Source organism: Leptonychotes weddellii, chromosome 14, assembly GCF_054177405.1.
Source record: "Leptonychotes weddellii isolate Sample4059 chromosome 14, ASM5417740v2, whole genome shotgun sequence".
Lineage (NCBI taxonomy): Eukaryota > Metazoa > Chordata > Mammalia > Carnivora > Phocidae > Leptonychotes > Leptonychotes weddellii.
The window spans coordinates 73,234,377-73,258,792 of record NC_138382.1 but is presented as its reverse complement, the minus strand read 5'-3'; the positions used below and the strand labels follow the sequence as shown (position 1 = coordinate 73,258,792).

At 48.1% G+C, this 24,416-nt stretch overlaps 1 protein-coding gene across 6 annotated transcripts in view; it reads right to left on the bottom strand.

The window, feature by feature from the left end:
* GARNL3 (GTPase activating Rap/RanGAP domain like 3) overlaps window positions 1-24,416 on the bottom strand; it is a 144,642-nt gene that overhangs the window by 14,783 nt on the left and 105,443 nt on the right. For all 6 annotated transcript variants that reach the window (XM_081803634.1, XM_081803638.1, XM_081803633.1 and 3 more), the window contains 10 exons: window positions 24,003-24,109; window positions 21,460-21,575; window positions 19,254-19,358; window positions 18,142-18,216; window positions 14,800-14,911; window positions 9,396-9,494; window positions 8,930-9,046; window positions 8,193-8,365; window positions 6,470-6,628; window positions 80-146 (listed from right to left, as the gene is read on the bottom strand). In XM_081803634.1, coding sequence (XP_081659760.1) covers window positions 80-146; window positions 6,470-6,628; window positions 8,193-8,365; window positions 8,930-9,046; window positions 9,396-9,494; window positions 14,800-14,911; window positions 18,142-18,216; window positions 19,254-19,358; window positions 21,460-21,575; window positions 24,003-24,109 — 1,130 coding nt within the window. The remainder of the gene's footprint in view (window positions 1-79; window positions 147-6,469; window positions 6,629-8,192; window positions 8,366-8,929; window positions 9,047-9,395; window positions 9,495-14,799; window positions 14,912-18,141; window positions 18,217-19,253; window positions 19,359-21,459; window positions 21,576-24,002; window positions 24,110-24,416) is intronic.

Genomic DNA, 24,416 nt, shown 5'->3' with positions numbered 1-24,416 from the left:
GGAACAAGGCACCAGGTAAATCTAGGTCTGGCTCCCTTTAAATTGCCCAGGAAAAGAGCAGTTAATTTTAGCAACTTACAGTTGTAACACAAAAGCAGCCCGGCTTCTCCATCCTCGTACACATCAATAGCTGCCACAAAATTAACCTGAAATGATAAAGGCAGTGGTGGTGGGCAGGCCGGACAGGACACCGTTGAAAGACTTTCTCAAGTTCAAGGCTTTGGCGGGGCGGGGGGGGGCGGCTCTCAGGTGCTGTGGGGTCACTTCCACCTTGGGCGGCCATGATTATAACGCACAGAACCCTCTCGCCTTCCTTTCCCCACTGGGACTTTGTCACCATCTTTTCTACCCGACAAGGAGCTCTCGGGAGACGGGCATCTGCACTCTCTCTGACAACAGGACCCCTATTTGGGTAGTGTGCTCCGGTTCCCAAAGCTTCCTTGCAGGGCGAGTTCAGTTCCCTCGCACGCGGACCTGGGGAGTACGTGCTGTTCTCCCACTTCGCAGGTGAGGGAGGTGAGACGCAGAGACGCGAAGTTGTAAGTGTTGTAAGTGCCGCCGCCGAGGCTTGAACGGGGCCTCCTGCTCTTGGCGCCCTTACCCACGTTCCCGCCTCAGCCAGCGGGCAGTCGCACGACCTCTGAACCACTGGGCCAGGTCTTCATTTCTATTCGCTCGCTCTCCCGCACTTGGAGGGATGCAGCAGGGCACCACGGAGAGGGCGTCAGAAGACCTAGTTCCGTGTTCTGTTCCTAGTTCCAGGCAAACTCGCCTCCCTGAACATCCTGTCCACACCACCGCCTGCTTCTGTGGCTCATGGCAAACGGCTCAACCTCCGGCCATGGGTCTTGGCCTGTAAAACTGGTGTGAGGACGACTTTGCTGACTGTAATGAGAACTCCACTCCAAGGGTTTCGAGGAGGGCCTGACACTGTCTGGTCAGCACTGTGAGCATCTTCCTCTCCCGCGTGACTAGTTTCCTCCCGAACCTCCTCCTTTTTGTGAGCAGAGCTAGCCCTGACATCTCAGGGGCCCCCCCACTCCCCCAAGCCCAGCAGCCTCCCCTTCAGGGGCCCTCGGGTGTCTTGTGTGTGCCTCCCTGGGCAGGGGCACGGGCCTGTCCCCCCTCAGCTCGCCTCTCCAGCCCCTTCAGGAGCCGATGGTGCCCAGGCCCACCTGGGCTCCTTCGGCAGACCCTCCGCCTGGCCTCCTCCAGCAGATCCTCCGCCGGCCAGCCCTCCTCCTCCGGCCAGCCCTCCTCCGCCGGCCAGCCCTCCTCCTTACTACTGTCACTGTCACTGTGCTGATGCCCCCCTGGCCACCCTCAGTATGGGGCATTCCTCCCACTTCACCTAGCACGGGGCCTCTGCCTTGGCTCCGGCCTCCCTCCGATGGAAACTGTCCCCTCCCGTCCCTCATCATCTGGCACAGTCCTGGGTGCCATTCAGCACGCAGAAATGAATGAGTAAGGCAGGGTATCGCCCCTCAAGAAAAACCAGAAAAGCATATAAATACATGAAACAAGGTACAATGAGGCAAATGCCACAAGCAAGAGCTGTGGGTGCTTTGGGGCGGGCGGCAGACCTTGAGGCTCAGAGGTCAAATGTCAACTCTGGGAGCAGAAAGACGTGGGGAGCAAATCCCAGAGAATTCCTCCCCTGCTATATATCATACCCCCCTATTTTAACGATCTGCCTAGTGTGTGTTGCTGTCTGATGTTCACTTATTTCTGTTTATCAGAGCCCCCCCTCCCCCCCCAGTAGAACATAAGCTTCGTGAACAGAGGCCTCGCCCGTGCTGTTCCTTGTCACGCACTCAGCACCTGCACGGGGCATGGCACGTGGCAGGAGCAGAATAAATCCTCGGTGAATGCATGACTGAATAAAGGAAATCCTAGCTCTGTCACTTTAGAGGTGTGTGCCCTTAGGCCCCCTGTTCAACCTCGCAGAGCCTCAGTTTCTCCATTTGTAAAAGGAAAGATAAGAAGGACATCTGCCCCTGTGGGGGCTGAGGATTCCATGAGGCCACTTACGGAAGCACCTAGCACAGGGCCTGCTACTTGGGAAATGCTCAGTAAATGTCAGCTGACAGCACAGCCCAGCTGTGGAACCAGCACCAAGGGGGTATGTGATGTGAGGGAGCAGCCTTTGAACTCTCTGGTCCCAAAGGGAGCCCTCCTGTCCCCACCACTTTGACTTATAATCATTTTCTCCTCAGATGTCCTAGTACTTGTCAGTCGGATGACACTTACCCAGCCAGAGGGAGGACAGGAGGGGCCAAGTGCTATCAGCTTTGTAGCCTGGACCTTTGTGGCCTATCCCCCATCATGCCTTGGGACACGGCTGTGGAGGCCACAGCATGCTGGGGTCCAGGGCACAGCCTTCCGAGTCAGAGAGCGTGGGTTCAAGTCCTGTCTCTGCTACTTACTAGCTGCGTGGTTTTGAGTAAACAAGTGACTCCTCCTTTCTGAGTCTTAGTTTCCTTTTCTGCAAAAATAGGGAAGTGAACAGTAAATTCCCCATAGTTGGTGGGCAGATTTCGTGAGATAGTGCTTATGAGGTGCCCTGGCACGGGGCCAGACACAGAAGTGATCATTCAGTGGTGGCCATGTTTATTCTCATTATGGGAGGGTTAGCAGTAGTGGGAAAGACGGGATGGGACGGTCTGTGCGTTTCGAGGTAGGGCCTGTATTATGTGCTTGGGGTGGGGGAGGGCAGATGTGTGGCCGTCACAGGAGTAGAGGAAGTTCAGGCAGAACTGAAGCATGGAGGCAGCAGACACCAGGGAAGTCGCTGGTGTGCGGGGGCGGGGCGGGGGGTGTCTATGAGGGGGTCCCAGGACCGTGCTGACTGGTGGATGAGCATGGCTGTGTGCAGAGACTCAGGCTGCAGGGCAGGTAAGGGCTGAGCTCCGGCCACGGCGCTGGCACTCGGGGACACCACGGCTTGGACTTAGTCACTTACTCCTCTGGCACTCCCTGGCATTTTGTTCAGACCTCTATTAACACTTAGCACAGTGAGACCCATTTCATGCTTTGATGCCTACGTGGGTCTCCCCTGGTGAGGGGCCTGGTGGGAGTCAGTCTCTGAGACATTGTTTCTTGAAGACATCAGAATCAACTAGAGAGCTTTAAAAAATATATTCTGGGTTCTCGCTCCTAGAGATCCTCTTATAGTAGTAGGTCTAGGGTAGTTGCTTTTAATTTTTTACTTGATGAAAAATAAGTAGTTCACTTTATTGGCATTTTAAAATGATAAAAGTAACATGGTGGTGTGAAAATTCAAAACAGGTTTGTAACAAGTTAAGTCTGCACCCCACCTTCCCCAGCCCCAGCTGAAAGTGGGAACCACTGCTAGGTCAGTGTCCGACCTTCCCATGTGATTTTGGGGTGAGCTTCCCACCGAGACCCCCTGGGTCCTGGGCAGATGGTCAAGATGGGGACTTAGGCCCAGCATCTAAGCCAGAGACCTAGATCTCATAATCAGGTCTGCAGTTCCTTCTAGAGGAGACCTTTGTTTTGGGAAGGAGGCCAATGCTGGCTGTTGGAGTTGGGGCAGCAGGTCACGATAACCTGTTGGTAAAATGAACTTGATGTTGACTTTCAGACTGCTGCTTTGAAGCTTCTTAAACATTTCCTCTCTTAACCTGGGGTTCTCTTAGACCCTCAGGTGGGGTTGAAGGCTGAAATGGGAATTGAATGGGCTTGGCTGAGAAGAGAGGAGGAATGGAGGTGAGAAACTAGGCCAGAAAATCCACACTGGTGCCAAACAGAGTAACCTGAATGAGGGCGCCTGGGTGGCTCAGTTGGTTAAGCGACTGCCTTCGGCTCAGGTCATGATCCTGGAGTCCCAGGATCAAGTCCCACATTGGGCTTCCTGCTCAGCAGAGAGTCTGCTTCTCCCTCTGACCCTCCCCCTCTCATGTGCTCACTCTCTATCATTCTCTCTCAATAAATTAAAAAAAAAAAAAAAGAGTAACCTGAATGACCCTGAAATACCCAATGACTTAGGGAAGGTCGGCCTCTCTCTCTCCTGCCTCTGTTGCACCGGGGCCTGGGCTGCAGGAACATCTTGGTAAAAAGCTAGCCCGGGGACGCCTGGGTGGCTCAGTCAGTTAAGAGTCTGCCTTCGGCTCAGGTCGTGATCCTGGAGTCCCAGGATTGAGTCCCACATGGGGCTCCCTGCTCAGTGGGGAGTCTGCTTCTCCCTCTCCTTCTGTCCCTCCCCCTGTTCCTTCTCTCCTCTCTTTCTCTCACTGTCTTTCTCTCAAATAAATAAATCTTAAAAAAAAAAAAAAAGCAAGTCCTGTTCCCGCAGTCCATTTCTAACTGGCTATGAGAAAACACTTTGTTCATTACCTTTTTTTATTTCCCTAGGGCTTATCTTCCCAATTAGACAGTAAATTCCTTGCGAAGATGAGTAGCTGTGTCTAAGTATCCAGGCCCGCTCAGCAAACACTCAGCAGCTGCGGATGTACCCGAGGATGCAATATACACGCTGACCCACTTAGATCTAGGGAAAGGCTTTAAAAAATTTTTCTTTAAAGATTTTCTTAGGGAAAAACTTGGTGACTTAGTTTTAAAAAGCATATTGAAGAAAAGACAGAACATTTTCGAATTATTCCTGGTAACTTTCAGAAAAACAAAACCAAGGAGCCACCCAAGACAACCATCTTTAACCCGATTTTTTCTGGGCCTTCATGAATCTTATGAGGAAAAAAAAATCCACACTTTAATGAATTATCAGGGTATTAAATATAAGTAAATAATAACAATCAGCAGAAAAAGCAGGCAAAGTTTTAGGAAATTAGTTGCCAGGGAAGGGACTGATTGAACAAAGATCTTCTGGGCCATGATTTTTCTACCTCTTTTGGCTGGTCACAGGGTTTTGAAAAGTAAGAAGGGCAAGAACTTTTTTTTTTTTTTAAAGATTTTATTCTTAAGTAATCTCTACACAAAACGTGGGGCTCAAACTTACAACCCCAAGATCAAGAGTAGTATGCTGTTCTGACTGAACCAGCCAGGCACCCCCAAGAAGGGCAAGAACTTTTAAAGCCAAATCAGGCCCTTCCTCCTCAGAAGTTGGCAGGCTGGAAGAGGTTATGGGTTCCCAGTTGCTGGGATGGAGCGGCACTCCTTCCGGCTTTAATTTAGGAAGAGTTTCAGGGCAGACTCATTCTCCTAGATCTGTACCTGCATCACCTGGCAAGACTTAAAGCATATTGATTCCCACACACCCAGAAATTCTGATTTAATTGATCCGGGGTGGGGTCAGAACACTCATCTTTTTAAAGCCTTCAGGAAGTTATAGCCAGGGCTGAGAAGCAATGTATACAGGTGGTTCCCAGACTTGTCTGAACTTAAGAATCACCTGAGGATCATTTAAAAAATTCCAAAACCCATATCCACACCCAAGACCAGCAAAATCTCTGGGGTTGGGACACGGGCAGCAATAGCTTTTAAAGCTCCTCAGATGAGTCCAATTGCAGACAAGTTTGGGCACCACCATATATACGTGTATATATATGAGAAACAACAGATGATCTGTGATTGATAATTGTGGAAGGCAAGAAGGTTTCCTAATTATATCTAGATTTTTCTTTTTCTTAAAATCTTGCTCTCATTTAGTATTAAGTCTTAATATAGTAATGAGCAATTTTTTAATGACTATTTGGGTAGGGTGTGCCCTAATATAAGCTGTATTTTTTATTTCTTATAAAGCATAGTGAGAAGGAATTCTGCAGTCTCTTGGACCTAGCTGGACGGGACTGGAGTAAGTTTGTAGGTTTGGAAGTCCTCACCAGGAACTACATTCTCTGTGGGGGGCAACACCCCCGTTCTTTGGTGTGAGCGCTCACTGCACCCCACCCCGGGGGCACTCATGTTCAGAACCCACGCAGTCATCTGCAGTATTCAAGTACAACTGCAGGTGGGCCTCGGGTCTCTTCCAAACCCCAGACACCCCTGCGCTCCGCACAGCTCAGGCTGGAGGGAGACACTCTTTCTTTCTCCTCATGATGTCCCGTCCCTTCCTCCTTTCCTAGGGGGCCTTTACAGGGAGGGACCCAGGGGCTGAACCCGCCCCAGCCACCCAGGCCCCAAGCTGTGAGTTGGCCCGGGCCACGGAGAGGATAAGGCCCTTCTGGAGTGAATGACCAAACAAATGTTCTCATTTCTTTAGTTACTCAGATTGAGCTTTTAGACCCTTCCCGTCTCCTTTATGAGGAAAGATGGAATGGCAGGGGGAGATGTGGAAAAGCTGAGCAGGGCAATGCGGCAATTCAGTTAGACAGGACCGTTCTGACCTACAAGAAGGTGACTTCACGGGATGCAGCCTGAACAGTGTATCACAGAATACTGCTGTGGTCAATTGCACGTGATTTTAAAGAAATTCTCATCGTGGCCTCTCGAGGTTAGAAGACGCGCTCCTGGTCTTCTCTGCTTCCCACTTGCCCTCCGCCGGTCGACTCACCCTGTTGGCCTCCACGTGGTGCAGCCGGAAGGCCTCCCCCGTGCTCTCGTTCACCACGTCGAACTGGTGACGGTAAGCCACACAGATGAGATTGTCACTCTCCTCGGTTGGCCCATCTACTAAGGTCATCACCGCGGGAGAGTCGGACAGACAGATCTCCTGTGTGGTTGATGATGACGTGGGAGAAGGGGTCAGGACACGGAGCAGCCATTTTCATATCAACCCCCCACCCCCACCCGCTCCCCCATCCAGTAGCGGGTTCCCTCCCCAGGCTCCTGCAGAGCCCTTTGTTGGCAGGAAAGGTGGGGACAGGGAAAGAGGGGTAGGGATTGTGCCAGACTCCCCCCTCCCACAACCTGTCCTCAAAACCCACACCTGGCAAAACTGATTAGCCCTCAGATAGTCTGGCCCTGTCCTGTGATTTGATAAGAATAGAATAATAGTTGCTAACCTTGTTGAGCACTTAACACAGTGCCAGGTACTGTTCTCACTGGATCCTCAAAATGACCTTATGAAGTAGGTAAGGCTATTATTCTATTTTACAGGTAAGGAGACTGAGGCTCAAAGGTCACATGACTTGCCTACATTCGCATAGTTTATACATGGTGCAGCCAAGATTGGAGCTCAGGAAATCTGATTTCAGAGCTGATAGGCCACATAAATGCATGCTCTACATAAGCAGTCATTAAGAGTGCTAATTACTGTACTAAGAAGACTAACACCTAATTAGAGCAAGATTTTAACTTGTTTTAACGTCACTGTGATGACGGTTCTGTCCCCCTAAATTGACTCTTAGCAGAAATTGATATGCATAATCAGGAGGCTTTAACTCTGGCAAAAATAATTGCTCAGCTCACCTACAGGCAAAGTCTGCCCTCGGAGCCAATGTTTGACACGGTTCACACCTAATGTACTGAAGTTTTTAAGAAGGTAAGAGATGGCAAGAGCAGGAAAGGGACCCTCAAGGAGGCTTCTCTCACAGGGTCCCACCGTGAGTGAATCTGCCAATCCTGCTGGCTCGGGCAGGCAGGACAGCTGGTTCCCCCTCTGCAGCCGCCAAGGCCACGGTCATCTGTTGCTAGCATCCTGCGTTAGCCTCTTAGGGTCTCCTTCTTTCCGCTCGTGCCCCCCCGGGCCCCCATGCTCATCTCTGTCCAGAAGCCAGAAAGATTTTTGCAAAACCTCCCACTGGTTGATCCCCCCTCACTCAGAGTCGAAGCCAAAATCCTAGCAAAGGCCTTCAGGGGCTCTCCGACCTCCCTGACTTGTTCCCTTGGCTCCAGCCACTGTGGCCTCTTGACCGTGCCTTGCACAGGGCCTCGGGTCCTTAACTGGCTGCTCCTTCTGCCTGGAACCCCCTTTCCCCAGATATCCTCCTCATCTACTCCCATTATTTCCCTTGGATCTCTGCTCAAAGGCAACCTTTTCAGAGAGGGCTTCTGGGACACCCTTTCTAGGACAGATCCCCCGTCCCCACTCCTTGTCCCTTCCTCCCTCAACCCGCTTTACTGTTATCCTCGGGACTCAAAATTAGCTCCTCCTTTGCATCTTCCCGCAACTAGAAAGCCATCTCCACGAGAAGATGCTCGTGGCTGTACCCCTAGTGCCTAGAATAGCACCGCTATTGCGAGACAACCCCAGTGGGTGACAGACCCTGGGTGGAACGAGAATCCGCCTCCTGACTCCTTGGCCAGGAGAGAAGGGATCTGAAGAGCGGACCTACCCGGATGTACTGGAATTCCTCCACAGGTGACTCCAACAGGGGAGATAGCAGGGGGATGCTGGCCACCCCGCCTGGCTTGTGCTTCCTCGTGATCAGGAGTAGTTTGTTCCGGATAGCGACGACTATCCTCAGCTCTCTGCTGTGGTGAGTGTTAATGGCATACAGGTGGCAGCCTGGGGAGAGACAGAAATGACGCTGAACACGTGACAGGAGCCTGGAAGCGCCCGGGCCTCGACAATGTGGCAATACCCAAAGACCCTGGACATTAAGCGTAACCCAGGGGACTGCCTGAGAATGTTCTGGCCACCAGGCAAACAGAGGTGTGAAACACAACTTAGGCTGAGTTTCAGGAAAATTAAGGAAGTCGTATTCCCTGTATTCTAGTTTGTGGTCTTAGCTTCACACCCGTGACACCATATGAATTAAAGTGACAGGTGAGCAGAGCTCCAGGAACCAGAGGCTAAAAGTCTCTCTTCACAGATTTGCGAACAGAACTCAACTTACCTTCAAAGCTTGTCACACCAGGCCTAGCCTTTCCTCTAGCCTTCCAAATGCTGGGCTACCTCTCAGGCTTCTCTTAGGGAAACAGTGATGCTATCTTGGTGATGTTTCCGGGTAAAAACCAAACCAATAAAATCAAATTCCCAATGCATTTTTATTTCCAGTGAAATCTGAGCAGTCCGAGGGGAAAAAAAAGAATTGAACAGAAACCACCAAAATACGAAGACTGCCGTCACCTTTTGTTTTCTCCAGCTTGTTATCCCTGCAGTCACACTTGCTCCTCACAGCCTGTTTGCCCTCGATGGCCTTGTGCACAGCACTGAGCCTGAAGACAAAGAGGCGGGCGTCTTTCCCTGGTGAGACAAAGAAGGCGCCGAAGGAGATGGGTGGGAAGACCGGAAGAGCGGATTGTGCAGGAAAGCAACTGCTACAGAACTAGGAGCTGAGGTGTTCTAGAACTGGGAAGAAACCCCACACTGCCTCTACCCAACAGTGCACTGAAGGCTGTGCCCCCCACCCTTCTCCCTCACCGACCCCCGTCAGAGAACAAAGGGCCCCCCGGGGATCCTGAGCACTGGCCCCCCAAAAGGCAGTAGCTGGTACGACCCATGCGGTCAGACCGCTGTGACCCTCGAGGTTGGCTGCAGAAGGCTACCTGCTTCCCCCACTCCCAGAGGACATCACCGGGAAAGGGAGTATCACCTTTGTCTGCTCTGAGGATCAGAAGGTCCAGAGTCTCGAGCACATGCATCTGCTTCACTGGCAGGGTTTTGTCAAACACGGGCACTGATGGAAGGTCATCTGGAAGAGGAGACATGGTTCCCAGAACTGAATCCAGCCCACGCTTTCAAAACCTATAAAACGTGCCTATGAGTGGTCCTGGACCCCAGTTCCTTCTGGGCAAGGAACGTCAGCTTCTAGAGCACTGGTAAGGTCAAACACTGTTCTCTCAGCCCAGGGAGAAGGACTGACATTCCCTCCTCTATATTGGAAGCAGAGCAGCGGGGCCTAGAAACTATATTCTTTTCTTCGGTATTCATCAAAGAAAATGCATCATCTCTCCATCCCAGTTTTTACTGGCATTGTACCCAAACGACTGAACAGCAAGTTAAAAAAAAGAAAAAACAAGCTCAGTCATTTCTCTGAAGTATTTTCTTATTTTTATGTAATCTTTGAAATTATGTCACTTCTTAGATTATTTTGTATATCTCTCCAGAAAGCAAAATTAAAATTTCCTTTTGTATTTATTTATTTTTAAAGATTTTATTTATTTATTTGGCAGAGAGAGACACAGCGAGAGAGGAAACACAAGCAGGGGGAGTGGGAGAGGGAGAAGCAGGCCTCCTGCTGAGCAGGGAGATGGATGCAGGGCTCGATCCCAGGACCCTGGGACCATGACCTGAGCCGAAGGCAGATGCTTAACGACTGAGCCACCCAGGTGCCACTTCCTTTTGTATTTAAAACAAATAGAAACACACCCTATTACATGCCTACATCCATATCAACAAGAGTTTACCTATACATTTTCAGTACTTCTCCATAGTGGAATATGAAATCTCCTTTTTAGACAAAAATAAGAGAGAAATGTTGATTAAGTTGCCCAAATAACAGGAAAAAACGAACTGTAACAGAAACGTTCAGGAAGAGGTCAGATAAATGGATGATCGACGACATTGCAATGATACGTAGGATTTGTTGTTAAGATTACTTATTGGGAACTTAAATTGCTAGCAAATACCTTGTTCCTGGAGGTCCCCAGGACAGAGAGGGCCAAAAGAAATATTAAGGCTCTTTCATAAGCAAAGGGTCTGTTCTGAGCTTGATGTAGAATCAGCGCAAGGCAAAGAGGTCCTGGGATAGTGCAGACATTTCTGGCTGGATAAGTGGCTTATTCTTTATCGGTGCTTTGTCTGACATTTTGGTCTTCAAGGGCTTTATTGTGAGTCTGGGTTTGTTTCTTTGGTTACAATTCAAGTGCATGGGGCCCTGAGGGTCTTGGCTCTTCTAGAAATCTGTCTGGTTGGGAGTTCATTCCTCCCTGGGTGGTGCCCAGAGAGAGCAGAGCTTTTGTTGTCGGGAGGGGGTTCATAACTGCTTCACAGGGGACGGCTCTCCTGTTCCTTGCAGGTCTGTGTGGGCTCTGCATTTGTCCGAGCACAGAGCCTGCTAAGCTTTCATCAGACAGAGGGCTCCGTTCTAACTGCCCTACATTAGTGCGCAAGTGTAAATTCTACAATAGCCCGTCAAACCACTCTCTTCCTCCTCTACCCCAGGCCTCCATCAAAGTAACTGAGTCTCAGGCTTTGTGCTTCTGTTGGGGGCAGACTTGAATTTTCAAAACATGGGATGATCGCGCCAATACCCATTGTCATACCTGACTAAATAACTATGGTTATTTCATTTTAAAAAATATTTATTCATGGGCGCCTGGGTGGCTCAGTTGGTTAAGCGACTGCCTTCGGCTCAGGTCATGATCCTGGAGTCCCTGGATCGAGTCCCGCATTGGGCTCCCTGCTCGGCAGGGAGTCTGCTTCTCCCTCTGACCCTAACCCCTCTCGTGTGCTCTCTCTCATTCTCTCTCAAATAAATAAATAAAATCTTTAAAAAAAAAAATTTATTCATTTGAGAGAGAGAGAGAGAATGCAAGTGGGAGGAGGGGCAGAGGGAGAGGGGAGCACACTCCATGCTGAGCAGGCAGCCTGACTTGGGGCTCAATCCCACCACTCTGAGATCATGACCCCGAGATCATGACCTGAGCCGGAGCCAAGAGTTGGATGCTTAACCGACTGCGCCACCCAGGCGCCCTGGTTATTTCATTTTGTGAGCGGCAGCTAACATACACGGAGGGCATCCTGCATGCCAGGCTTCAGGGCTGAGCGCTTCACACGTTATTAACTGAAATGCCCCAACGACCCTCTTAGGTAGGAACTTCTAATACTCCCATTTAACAGAGGAGGATCTGAGGCTCAGAGGTGCTAATAGCTTGTCCAGGGTCACATCTTGAACATGTGGAACCCAGGTCCGTGCGGGGACAAAGCCTGTATTCTTAGCCTAAAAGCAGCACTGCTCCCCCATGGATGGATGGGGCCACCGCACGAAACAATACTGTAAGGAATTCATAAACGACAGAAGCGCTTCGTCTGACATTTAAGACAGAGGGATACTGTGTACAGAATAAATTAGCATTTATTCTCCATCAAATCTTTCTCAGGTGGCTGAACAGGTAGCACAGGAAGGGGGAGGAAGCAAGGATTTGAGAAAGTGACATGTAACTTTAATGACTCTTTCATAGCCATGTTTTCCTTCTTGTAATCTCTTTATGAAGCCCTGATCTTTTACAGCTGGATTTTCTCTGCAAACCCAAAACAAATGGTCATGGCATCTTTCATCAGCATTTAGTCTCCCTTCAAAGAAGCTTTTGCTGCACTTAGAATACAGAGGACCTTGAGTTTTAATAGCGACCTTGATAGAAGCAGACTCCCAAGGGGGTAGGTCTAATGAAATTAAGCAGACGCTAATGGGATACAGTGGAACCAGGCCTGAAAGGAAATGGAGAGATTCACTCATGGAAACGATTCATAATGTGATTAAGTATCGACAAGAAAAAGGTAAACAAAGAAATAACAAGAACATTCAGGATTCAAAGCACAATGAGGAATACAAAGAAAGCCTTAGGGTTATCCTCTTCTTACAAAAGCAAATAGGGTAGCAGAGCTGCTTATCCAGGGAATGAAAACAATAATCTGAGAAATAAATCCAAGCTCGTGGGGGGTATATATGGCTACCATCTGTGTTAGACGACTTCCCTCAAATTGGAAGAAAAGAAATTTCCTGGCACATCACAGAAATCCTTATATTTAACACCTCCATTAAATTTTGGACCCATAAAGATGAAAATTTCAGCAGGGGACTTGGTAATCTTGGTTTGGATTTTACATTTAAAAAAAGAGAAGCAACTCAAATAGAATTTTGTTGTTGTTGTTTTTTAGACAAGCCTTACAAATAGCCATTATAAAGCATATCTTCTTGTTCCTAAAAAGAACAAACAGGTAGAATATAACTTCCTTTCGACCAAACCATTTCTCAAAATTATTTGCTCAGGACTATATTTTTGGAAACCTGTGTTAAGGTAAAGACAATAACATGGGTAGAGTTTAATTTAATTAATTAATTTATTTTAAATATTTTATTTATTTATTTGATAGAGAGAATGCACAAGTAGGCAGAGCGGCAGGCAGAGGGAAAGGGAGAAGCAGGCTCCACGCTGAGCAGGGAGCCCGATGTGGGGCTCCATCCCAGGACCCTGAGGTCATGACCTAAGCTGAAACCAAGAGTTGGATGCTTAACTGACTGAGCCACCCAGGTGCCCTGAGTTTAATTTGATTTTAATAAAATGCAGTTGGTTTAGTGGACAGAGTGCTGAATTAGCAATCACCTCTGGGTTCCAGTTCCAGATGTGCCACTAACCAGCTGTGTGATCTTGGGCAAGACACATTGTTTCTTTCGTTTCTTCATCCATAAAATGAAGAGACAAAGAGAGGAAGAGACCAGACTAAATGTCTAAAGTCTGTTGTTTTTTTTTAAATAAATTATTTTATTTGGTTGCACCTTTGGCAACATCAATAGACTTTGTTTCCTTTTTAGCACGTTCACAGGGATATCCTAAATATAGTAACTGTTGTTTACTAAGTTACTATTATGTGCCAGACACTGACCTAAGCACTTAGCATGGGCCTTCATAATTTCCACAATTCCTTCCTGGAGTTATGATCATTATTCCCAGTTTGTTTATTTTGTCTGTTTCCATTATTGTAAACTAGTTTTCAGCCGCTTAAAAATATCCCCCCCGCTTCAGAGAAACCTGAAGCTCATAGAGGTTCAGTTTTCTTCACGATCACAAAGATGCTCTGTTTTATAATTTCTAAAGTTAAATATTTAATTTAAATTCTCAGTTCATAAATTTTAGATTATCTGTCTTTTAGTAAATATATACATACATACATACATATATACATATATATACATATGACAGATGAAGTAACAGATGGAGTCAGAAATAAGTCCATTATAAAGCCTGGTCTGCCTTTCTTGTTTTCCCACACAAGGCACCTACTTCCACTTCCCAAGGGCCTGGCGCATAGCAGGCACTTAGGAAACCACACTGACAGGGTCAGAGGAGGGAGTGAAGGTCGTGGCCAAGGATGGGAAGATGTCGCCGTTTAGGCCATTATGTCACTCTCAGTGGTGGAGTTTAGGAATCCCATAAAACATCAGTATGGTAACGGAGACTGGGCAGCCTGCTTCTGTGCTGTGGAGAATGTGCCCTTGGAAGACACTGTCTCTATGCCTACAGCTCCCCCAGAAGCCCCAGGAGATGACTTGCTACCAGTGTTTAGCCCCTTTAACATTCATCGGGAGTCTGGAAAAATCCGAAGGGGCCTCCTGTTGGAAGGGACCACACAGTCCTCGAGTCTAAATGAAATCCCCATCTGAAGTTGAACTTTCTCTATAGCATCCTTGCCAAGGGCATGTCCCACTGCTGGCTGATCTATGGTGACAGGGAACTGACCACCTCCCCAGGCACACTGATCGACCTGATTGTCAAAAAGTTTGATTTTATATTAAGTTGAAATCTGTCTTCCCGTCAAATCTTTCTATTTCTGTATGCAACAAAACTGGGTTATCTAAGATTCTTATTATTTGTTTTGGACACCAAAATACTTTTTGAATCAGAAACCCTAAAAAAAGAGAAAGAGAGGGCATGTCTCTGAGATAGGAGCTGTTGATTTAAGGTAAAATGTTAAAATCATGATAAGTATTGGCCAAAAAGGAGATCTTTTTGCAGGTCATTGATGCTCACAGACTAATCAGATTTGGGGAAGGCATGAACCTGTCATGCATGACTCACCCTCTGGCTTGCTCGTTCAGAACATATTCCCTCTGCTTGTCCTGAAAAGAAGGGGTTAATTTTGTAAGGAGAGGAAACTTTGCTAACCTCACTGCTGATGACACATTTATCTACGGGGAGTTGACTGGCTGTCACGCATCTTAGAAGTCCTACAAGTTACACAAACAAAGACATTTGAACGAGCAGCTACTCACTAACCATCCACTAGCAAGACGCCAGCATCAGTGGAAACCAGCAGGGCCTGGCCCCAGGGATCCGCGCACACAGCTTCGTGAGGGAAATCACTGCAGAAACACTGCGGCTCCCAAGGCTGCAAGGCATCAAAAGCGGTGGGAAGTAAGCTCCAGAAGGACTATCCCGCGGCCCCTCGGATGGAAACGTACAGTACGCCACCCGAGACCAAGCCCAGATACCCGCTCAACTTGGGGAGCTAAAGGGGCCCTGCACTCAGCTACCTTTGTTTTTTTTTTTCCTTATGTTTTCAAAAAATATTTTAAAGTAATCTCTACACCCAACATGGGACTTGAACTCATGACCCCGAAGAGTCGCATGCTCCACCGACTGAGCCAGCCAGGTGCCCTTCAGTTACCTTTCTTAAGAAGAAAAGTCTCTTTTCAAATACATATGCAGTAGGAAAAGAGGGAAGTCACATGTTTCTGGCACCATGACCTGTCTCCGTATGTAATAATCTTCCTTGGGAGCAACCAAATGGTAACGTCTTCTAAGCAAACATTTTACCTTAATACCTGAAGTTGGACCAACCAATTGTTGCCTATTTTTTGAAAAATTTACACGAGCTCATCACCAAAGGAAGACCCACATAACTCTACAAAAATGTCAGATTTGTGTTGCCGATTCAGTAAAATTATCAAGTCATACACAATGCAAGAAGTTGATATTGCCTTAACATGGAAATGCTTATTGACCCACTTAAGTCTACAAAATCTTAAAAAAATAACATGTTTGTGAGAATATGAAAGGTGCTGCCTGAAACCTACTCATGCTCCCTGCATGATGTAGTCATACCACATGAACTCTTCCCCTTCATCTCATGCTTGGTTCTGGCATCAGAGTTAGCCCTCCCTACGGCTGCCCCAGAGCTGTGCGGGGATGCCTAGAGCCAGGAGGCTTGGCCTCAAAGGACAAAGACGTTTTTGGAGCTTCTCAGGGACAAGTCAAAGTTTCACATTTGCACTTTTACTCTCCATCAGATGTGCTCCCTGGGGATGGTACGAGACCCCACGTATGCACGTGGGTGTCCACGTGCACACTGCGTGAGTTCATGTCCGAGTACTGAAAGTAGAAGTGGTGGCAGTGCGGTTGGCTTCTAGGGTGTCATTTGGGGTGAGGGTAAATACTGTGTGTATTACTGCTCTCTTAGAAAAGTATGTTGTCCCTTCAAGAAACTCACAAGCCTCAGAAGAAATCTACTTGCTAAGATGAGGTTCAAGCCCGTTCTGGAAAGATCACACAAAGAATGTGAAGACGTTTTACAACCTAGAAAGGGCTACACAAGTGCAGAGGCCATTAACTGGAATGGCATTTCTCTAAGAAGATGTCTGGGAATTCTGACTCCGTGACCTACAGCAGGAAGACATGAAGAAGCAAAGCCACTATGAACGTCAGCTGGGAGACAGACACAGACATGTGAGCATTAGGTAACACCAAGACATAAAAACCAACTCTTAATAACAAAACGTTCTCTGAGCAGAGAACACAAATTTAGACCACTTAGGCAGAACAGGGGTTCTTAACCCAGAAGATCTAAGGGTCCTAGAGGATCCATAGGAGCTTGAGGAGGCGTGTGAAGCCCTGAAATTGTATTCAAAATATTGTATACATGTGCCATCCTTACATTTTAACGGGCTAGTGTGTGCGTGTGTGTGTGTGTGTGTGGGGTGTCCACTGCTTTCATGCGTTCTCAAAGGGGCCGGGGACTCCAGGTTGCCTGAGGACATCATGTAGGAAGTGTCAGTGATGGGAACTCACACCTGGTCCCACAGAGGCTCCACTCTGAGGACTGATGGCATTTGCCACTGCACTGGATTCCCTTCTGCCAAGTGAGGGGCTTGGTGGAGACTCTGCAGGGCAAGGATGTGGCCTACGTGCAGGACTCCGTCCTTGCTGGACCCTCTAAGAACATTAACACAGCACATGAACTGATGGATGCCTAGGAGGTTGACAAAGCCTCTTCTTTGGAAATAAAACACTCTTGGGAGCAGCATGCGGGACTCTGGCCTCTGCGGAACCAGTTGCACAGAAGTCCGTGAGGGCCTCTAGGCCAGTGTTTCTCCAAGGCAGGCCTGTGGCTCACTGGTAGGTTCTGAACGGATAGAAAAAATGGAAGTTCTTTCTTTGCTCTTCACCAGTGAACAAGTTACATTTCCACAGACTTTCATTTTTATGTATGCCTAAGAACTTCCTATCAAGAAGGTTACTAAATCCTGCTGGAATTTGGTATTTATGGAGCTCTTGGGAACACTGCAAATTCTACCATTCACACCAATGAGCCGATAGTGGGAATTTATGCACCCTTTGGAAAAGATGCTTTGCCATCAGTCTGGTCTGAAATTGGTTGTGGTTTTCTAACATCAGTTGTATTTTGACCTCATCATTTCCCTGAAACCAGACTTTAAAGTGTGTAGGTTCTGAAAGTCAGATACAAAGCATTTATACCTTTATCACTAAAGTAAATGCATTTGTAATTCTTTTGCTTTTATAATGGACATTTCTCTAGTGATGCACTGTCTGTGGATTTGTTCCATTTAACTAACTTTTACATGTTTGGAACACAGACATAACTAGGGACATGGAGTTTTGCTTTACAAAATCATGCAAACAGTAAGTTCCTATGCAACAAGTTTATTGTTTGCTCTTCTCTTCCTGATTACCAGCTAGTTTTTTTCCCCAAGGAAAGTGGAAATGAGAAGTAGATACACAGGCCACAAAATTTCTGGGTGACTGAATGAACTATAGATTAAGCAGTGGTTTCTCAACTGTGGTCCTCTGACCAACAGCATCAGCATCACCTGGGAACTCATTAGAGATGCAGATTCTCAGGGCTCATCCCAGACCTACTGAATCAGAAATTCAAAAGGGGGTGATTGCAGTACACACCAAAGCTTGAGAAACACAGCCCTAGAGCTTTGTGGAGCGTGTCCAGGCACCCCATGAGAGCTTGTTAGAAATGCACAGTCTTCACTCCTCCCCAGAGCTGTAGAATCAGAACACGCATTTCGCCAAGACGTACAGGCAGTCGGTATGCACACGAGGCTCGAGGAGCACCGCTCAGCCCCGTCTGCCTGACCAGGCCTGCTCCAGCAGCTCTGCTCCCCTTAAGCATGCAAAGGCACACACACGTTATGGAAATTGGGGGCTCTCCCTAAATGCTACTCAACTTTATCTGGGGCTTTCCCTGGGGACTCTGCAACAGACAAGCTCATCTCCCTCCTGTCCCACAAATCTCTGTCAAAGAATTGCAGTAACTTCACGGACAACAAAGGACATTCACAGGTGAACTTGAGAGCATCATGGACTCACCTCTTTTTTACAGATCCCCGAAGCCACCAAGCTTGACGGAGCATCCCCTCTCACAATGGATTTCAGTTTTAGTGCCTTACAGAACAGAGATCTCTTTTACAGTTGGTTATCAGGCAGTAAAAGAAGAGCAGGCTCAACAGTTGCGATTTGGCAAGAATTTCTTAACAGGAGTAATTTTACACTAAAGTTTCAGGTTCCCACACTGCCCTCTCACTGAGCCAAGGAATGCAGCCTACTGACAATGTTCCAGCCCAAATGACCCCATCCCGTCATTTCAGTCATCGGCATCTCAGCGCAGAGACTCCGAAACGGCGAGACCAAAGACATTTCCAGGTCCCCCCTCAAACTCGGTGAGTCAGGATCTCGGGAAGCACAGGCAGGGTGCCTCTGAACAAGGACCCACGTCGGAGAGCCCCTGTCATGGTGCACCTGTCTGGGGCTAAGTCACTTGTGCCCCTAAGCTTTCCTGGGTCACCCTGCTTGGTTCTCTCCTTTGGGCCGGAAACTTGGCTGCCAGTAGCAGCCCTCCTCCTCCTCCGTGTTGTGACAAGGGATCAAGACAGAAAGCTGTGTCACCTCCCAGAACTGAGACATATGAACGTCACATGGGAGTGAGGCAAAGCGGCAGTGATTTCCTCCAAAATCGGGAATAAGATGCTAAGTGGGAGCCGCCTAACGCTGAGGATGGCTTCCAAGCAGCAGAGTGGGAACTCAGGGCCCTGAGGACGCCACCCCTCTGTGCTGACTCCTGCCACGGGAGTTCACGGTGCTTTTCCTACGTGGGCTCCTCGCTCTTCAGAAAATCCCCAGGAGGGAGGCAAATGGCACGTGCTCCCTCGACAAGAGGGAAACCCGCCTGGGCCTTGCGGCCTCCTGCTTCGAGGCAGTGGCGCTCCCTCCGGCAGAAGGCTTTGCTCCCACCCCCGCCCGCAGAGAACCCTGCCTACGTGGTTATCAAAACTCTCACTTGTGGTTTCCACAGTAATCCTACGAGAAATTACAGAGCTCCCACAGGAGTACGCAGACAGGAAATTCTTTGCAGGCAGGCCATCTGGTGTGGATGGGGCTCACAACCGCACATCTTGCCAAAGAGGTTTCAGAATAAAACCCACCTGCCCTATTCTAACAAACTCTGCCTGGCGGGCCTCCTCTTTCTTCCGTGCAGACTTGGGTGACTCTGGTAAGACGTCACTAAAAGATCGTCTATTGAGCATGTTCTAGAAAAGAAAAACAAGTTACAAATTCCAAATATTGTTGTTAAGTCTCATCCCCTAGCTTCTCCTAACGCACAGACCTATCTGTCCAAATGCTATTTCAACTTTCTGTACCCATTCGCTCCATAAGCATTCGTGGAGTGTCGCTCACGGGCCAGTGTCTGCGCTAGATGCTGGGGGTAGAAGGCTGACAGGCGGAGAGCCAGCGCTGCGTCTTGACCGAGAGCACAGGCTTTGAAATCAAGCACACCAGCAGCTCTGGGACTTACTAGCTTCCAACAGCTGATGGGGCCACCACCTTGCACAGCTCCGGGGATGCTGTTTGCATGGAGCGTCCCCCCTGCCTGCCCACTGGAACAAGGCGTGCGGCATTCTATGGGAACGGTACCCCTGGAGCTGGGCAACTCCGTGGCCCCCGTGGTAACGTTGGGCAAGTGAGCTAATCTCAGAGTCGAAGCATCTTTGCGTGGCTAATACTTGTCTCCTAGGCGTGTGATGAAGACTACATGAGGAGGTGCTTGCAAGGGGCTGGGCACAGTGCTTGGGCACACACTCAGTAAATGACAGCTCTCTTCTAGGGTGTAGTCAGAGAATGGGCACACTCCTTCAGTCAGCAGGTACTGAGTGTGCACCTGCTACTCTGGCAGGTGGGGGGCGTGATACACAGTCCCTGTCCTTGTGGAGCCCAGTGTAATGGCGGAGTCAGACCGAGGCATTGATTACATGATTGGCACGTGGGAGAACGTCTATGAAGGGGATGTACATACGGTATCTGAGAGCATCTAACAGGGGAACTTGGCTTCAATGGGGGGCTGGGGAAGGCCTGCCTCAGACATCCATGCTTCAGCTAGGACCTGAGGGGCACTGTGTCCTCATCTCGGCACCCTCTCTGCACCCCTCCCTGACTTTAGGGGAAAAAAAGGAATGGACAGATTAGCGATTATGGCTTGCTCTTTAGAGCCCTGGGGTTAGTCTGGCCTAATCCCTGGGAGCAGTTAGGGTGTACTGGTCAGCTGGAAGTCAAGGGGTACCCTATAAAATGGTGGTGGTCACTGTGCCCAAGGGAAAGGACCATATGAGCACCAGCTCATTATGATAGTTTTCATCTCCGCACGTAAGCACCTGAAACCCAACACCCCATTTATTTACAAGCATCACTGGCAGGGCCTTTTGCAGGAGTTTACGAATGCAAGGAGTCAAGGGGAGTCTCCCTACTTGTTCTGTGCTTCCCTGTGAAAGGCAGGAAATGCTTCTGAACAGCAGTGCTTTCACTCTGCATTAATGAGCCCATGGCATCTGGTGATCTCACACTGAGTCTGGAGGCCTCCAAGGAGCCTGGGTGCCCTTCCAGGCACTGAGGTGCCGCTGGGTCTCATCAGTGTGGAGATACCTTCAGCCTAGGAAGTGTCTGGCACAAAGCAAATCTGCAGTAAGTGGAAATACTTGTTTCAGGTGCCTGAAAATGGGGCTAGCCAGTAAATCTCCAGAAATCCTTAAAAAGCTCCCAGGCTCTCTCCAAAATCCCCACTCTTGCCTGTCCATCCGCTCCGTGGCACTGGTAATGCTGAATAGTATACCGCCAAGGACAGCCACCCCAAAAAGCACTCTCCAATGCTCCCGGGATTGGTGACTGACACTCATGCCCCCCAGCCTGCCCCTCCATTTCCACGGGCCTGTGATTTCTGAAAATCACTTTCCTGCACATGGATATTCAACACTCTCTCATGGCAACAATGAAAGAATGAATGTCAGCCCTGTGGCCACAGCCTGGTATTAACAGCAGAGATCGAGGCGACTCCTATGCTCTTCTTTTTTTTTTTTAATATATATATTTTTAAAGATTTTATTTATTTATTTGACAGAGAGAGACAGCGAGAGAGGAACACAAGCAGGGGGAGTGGGAGAGGGAGAAGCAGGCCTCCCGCCGAGCAGGGAGCCCGATGTGGGGCTCGATCCCAGGACCCTGGGACCATGACCTGAGCTGAAGGCAGACGCTTAATGACTGAGCCACCCAGGCGCTCCGATTCCTATGCTCTTCTAACCAGGACTCATCGCTAGGACTCAAACCCATGAGAAGGAAAGAAGACCACAGACCCGGACTTACCTTATGCAAATCTGGCATCAAATCCTGGTATAAAGATCGAATCAACATATCCAGAGTACGTCGACGTTTCTGGGCAAATGTTGGGGTTTCCAAAGTGGCTTTTTCACCATTAATTACTAAAATAAATCAAGTTATAAAGGGGGTTACAAAAATTAACATGCTATTGGAGAATGTCCTTCTCTCAAGGAAACTCCTCACAGTGACCACCACCCACTTCCCTAATACTGGTATTACCACTGGCACGACCCTTCCTTCATGGAAGAATGCTTAAAAACTCTAAATGTCTCCATACAAACCCACAGTCCATAGGTATGTCTGTCTTACCTTTCCTGTTGGACTGTAAACTTCCTGAGCAGAGGGTATATCTAATTACTTGAAGACCCAGTACACACTGAATCTGCCCCCATCCACCATTCCCTCCTCCCATCCATCCATCCATCCACCCACCCACCCGCCCACCTACCCAACCCTCTAAACACATCCCTCCAACACATGGGCCAAACCACGAGGATGCCATTCAACAGGATTAAATATATATTTGCTACATTTTGTTAAGAAAAATAACAATTGCCTAACAGAGTGCTAGGATTCTTACCCTAATAGAAGTTCCTCCTGGGAAAAAAAAGCTGGTGGCTAGTGGACTACAGACACGAAGAGTCAGTAAAGTGGAATGTCCAGTTCCACATTAGAGCACAGAACAGAAACTGTGCAATAGGGGGTGTGGAGCTTGAAGTCAAGGCAGTTATGGGTTTGAATCCTGTCTGTGCTGCCACATTCTTAAGTAAATTATTTAGCTTCTTGGGGCCTCATTTTTCACCCTGTAAAACGGCTATAACCATATTTCCTTAGAGGGTCATTGTAAGAATTTAAATGATATAGTACATATAAAGAGTTGGCACCATACTGGGCATATCAAACTGAATAAATATGAACTGTTATTTTTCTCATAGGAAGGGCCAAAGGAAGGACAGTGTTCACAGACTGAAAAATGAACTTCTTGGGCTCAGGCATTTCCTAGATAGGATCTGAGTGCTGGGGGCAAGCTGGGCTTGTTTGTGGCAAGACATCTCTTAAGGAATTTAAACTGCATGCAGTTAAGGCATGCCTACTATTTTCTCTAATTCTGTCTTTGGGAATTTTTTGTTTGAGGATATCTTCTCCTTAGTATCCCAGAAAAAACAAAACAAAACAAAACATTTAAAATGACCTGTTTCAGCCAAATAGGGGAAAAGTCAAAACTTTTGTTGAAATGCCATTTCCTGTTATCTTGGAGTTTCCTGCCTGGCCTTCTTCCTCCCTCCTGCTGCATCCACTTTGAATTCAAAGAGACTTCGGATCCCTTGGCTTCTACCTTTTCTCTCAGTCCATCAACCCCTCATGATCCATCCTGGCTCCAGGCTTCATCTCTTCAACACCCCTCTTCACAGCCCAGAGCCTTGGTTCTTCCACTGTATTGACCGTGCAAGGTTTTCAACTGTAGATCAAGCCTTCGCTTCATTCCACCCAAGCATCCAAGGGGGCTGCTCAAAGTCACTCTGTTGATTGGCTCCATTTAAATCAGCAGATACACTCATAAGCTGGGTTCTTAGGTTGCCGAATCATCTTTAATCGTGATTCAAGGGCTCCATGCCTGCAGCGGCCCCTTCCCTGCTATAGGCACTATGGCAAAGACTGCTTACTTCCTGACCCCTGCTTCCAAGACCCTCCCCATTTCTAGCTGCTAAACCCACTCTCTGTTTCTGACTGTTTCGGGTCTGTTTCTTGCTCTCCACCTGATCCTCTGGACTTGAAACACATGGACCCCCATTTTAAGATGCAGGCAATTTCAGATACAATTTCGGATCTCTGTCTTGTTTGGAAAACCTGGACTATCTGGCAGCCCTGGGCGCATGCTCCTGAATGGGGCTTGCAAACTGTACTTGTAGCTATAATAACCAAGGACTACTCTGGGGAGGGATGTAGCCGAGCTCTTGTGGTTCAGAAGATGGGGGCACAGGGTCAGGTATCTGGGTATTATCGGTGGAGCTAAAATGTATACTCACCAGCTAGCGAAGCCTGGATGGTCAGGTTCTGCACTATCATATCCATATTCTCTCTGTTGGTCTGTCTTCTCCGCCCCCCCCCCCCGCCCAGCCGCTAACAACTCCCCTTTCCCTAGGTACATACGCATATAACCACCCTTTGTCTCACCTGCTTCCCACTCTCTGACAAAGACACAGATACACATGTAGCCAGAGATTCAGAAATGGCTATAGCAGAACCCTGGGCAGCAAGGCAAATTTGAGGCCCCCTGTATCAAAAGCAGGTGAGTGTAGATAAACTTCAAAGCAGGTGGGCAGCATGGTCGATATAGATTGGGACACAGGAGAAGATCTGCATAACACTACCAGAAAACTAAATGCTTCACATGAAGAATTAACAGAACATGGAATGGGATCAACGCTTAAACAATGAGATTTTTCTTATACAGCATCCTCGAAGAATCTGAAAAAATGCATTCTGATATAGAACAATTTGCAAAAAATTTCAAAATAGAAACTTACATTTCACTAGCAAAAAGTCCCTGAATTCCTGGTGGTCTGTAAACACCGGTGGGGATGGCAAGGGGGGGCCAAAGAGTGGTACGCTTTCTTCTGAAAAAATTTTCAGCCTATGTAGAGAACATTTCAGAATTATTTGGTTTTTCTTTAAAGATCAGCAATATTCAGACCTTATATTTGTTCAGTTGCCTATGTGATATGTCAAGAATATTCAGTCCGGGGCGCCTGGGTGGCTCAGTTGGTTAAGCAACTGCCTTCGGCTCAGGTCATGATCCTGGAGTCCCGGGATCGAGTCCCGCATCGGGCTCCCTGCTTGGCGAGGAGCCTGCTTCTCCCTCTAACCCTCCTCCCTCTCGGGCTCTCTGTCTCTCATTCTCTCTCTCTCAAATAAATAAATAAAATCTTTAAAAAAAAAAA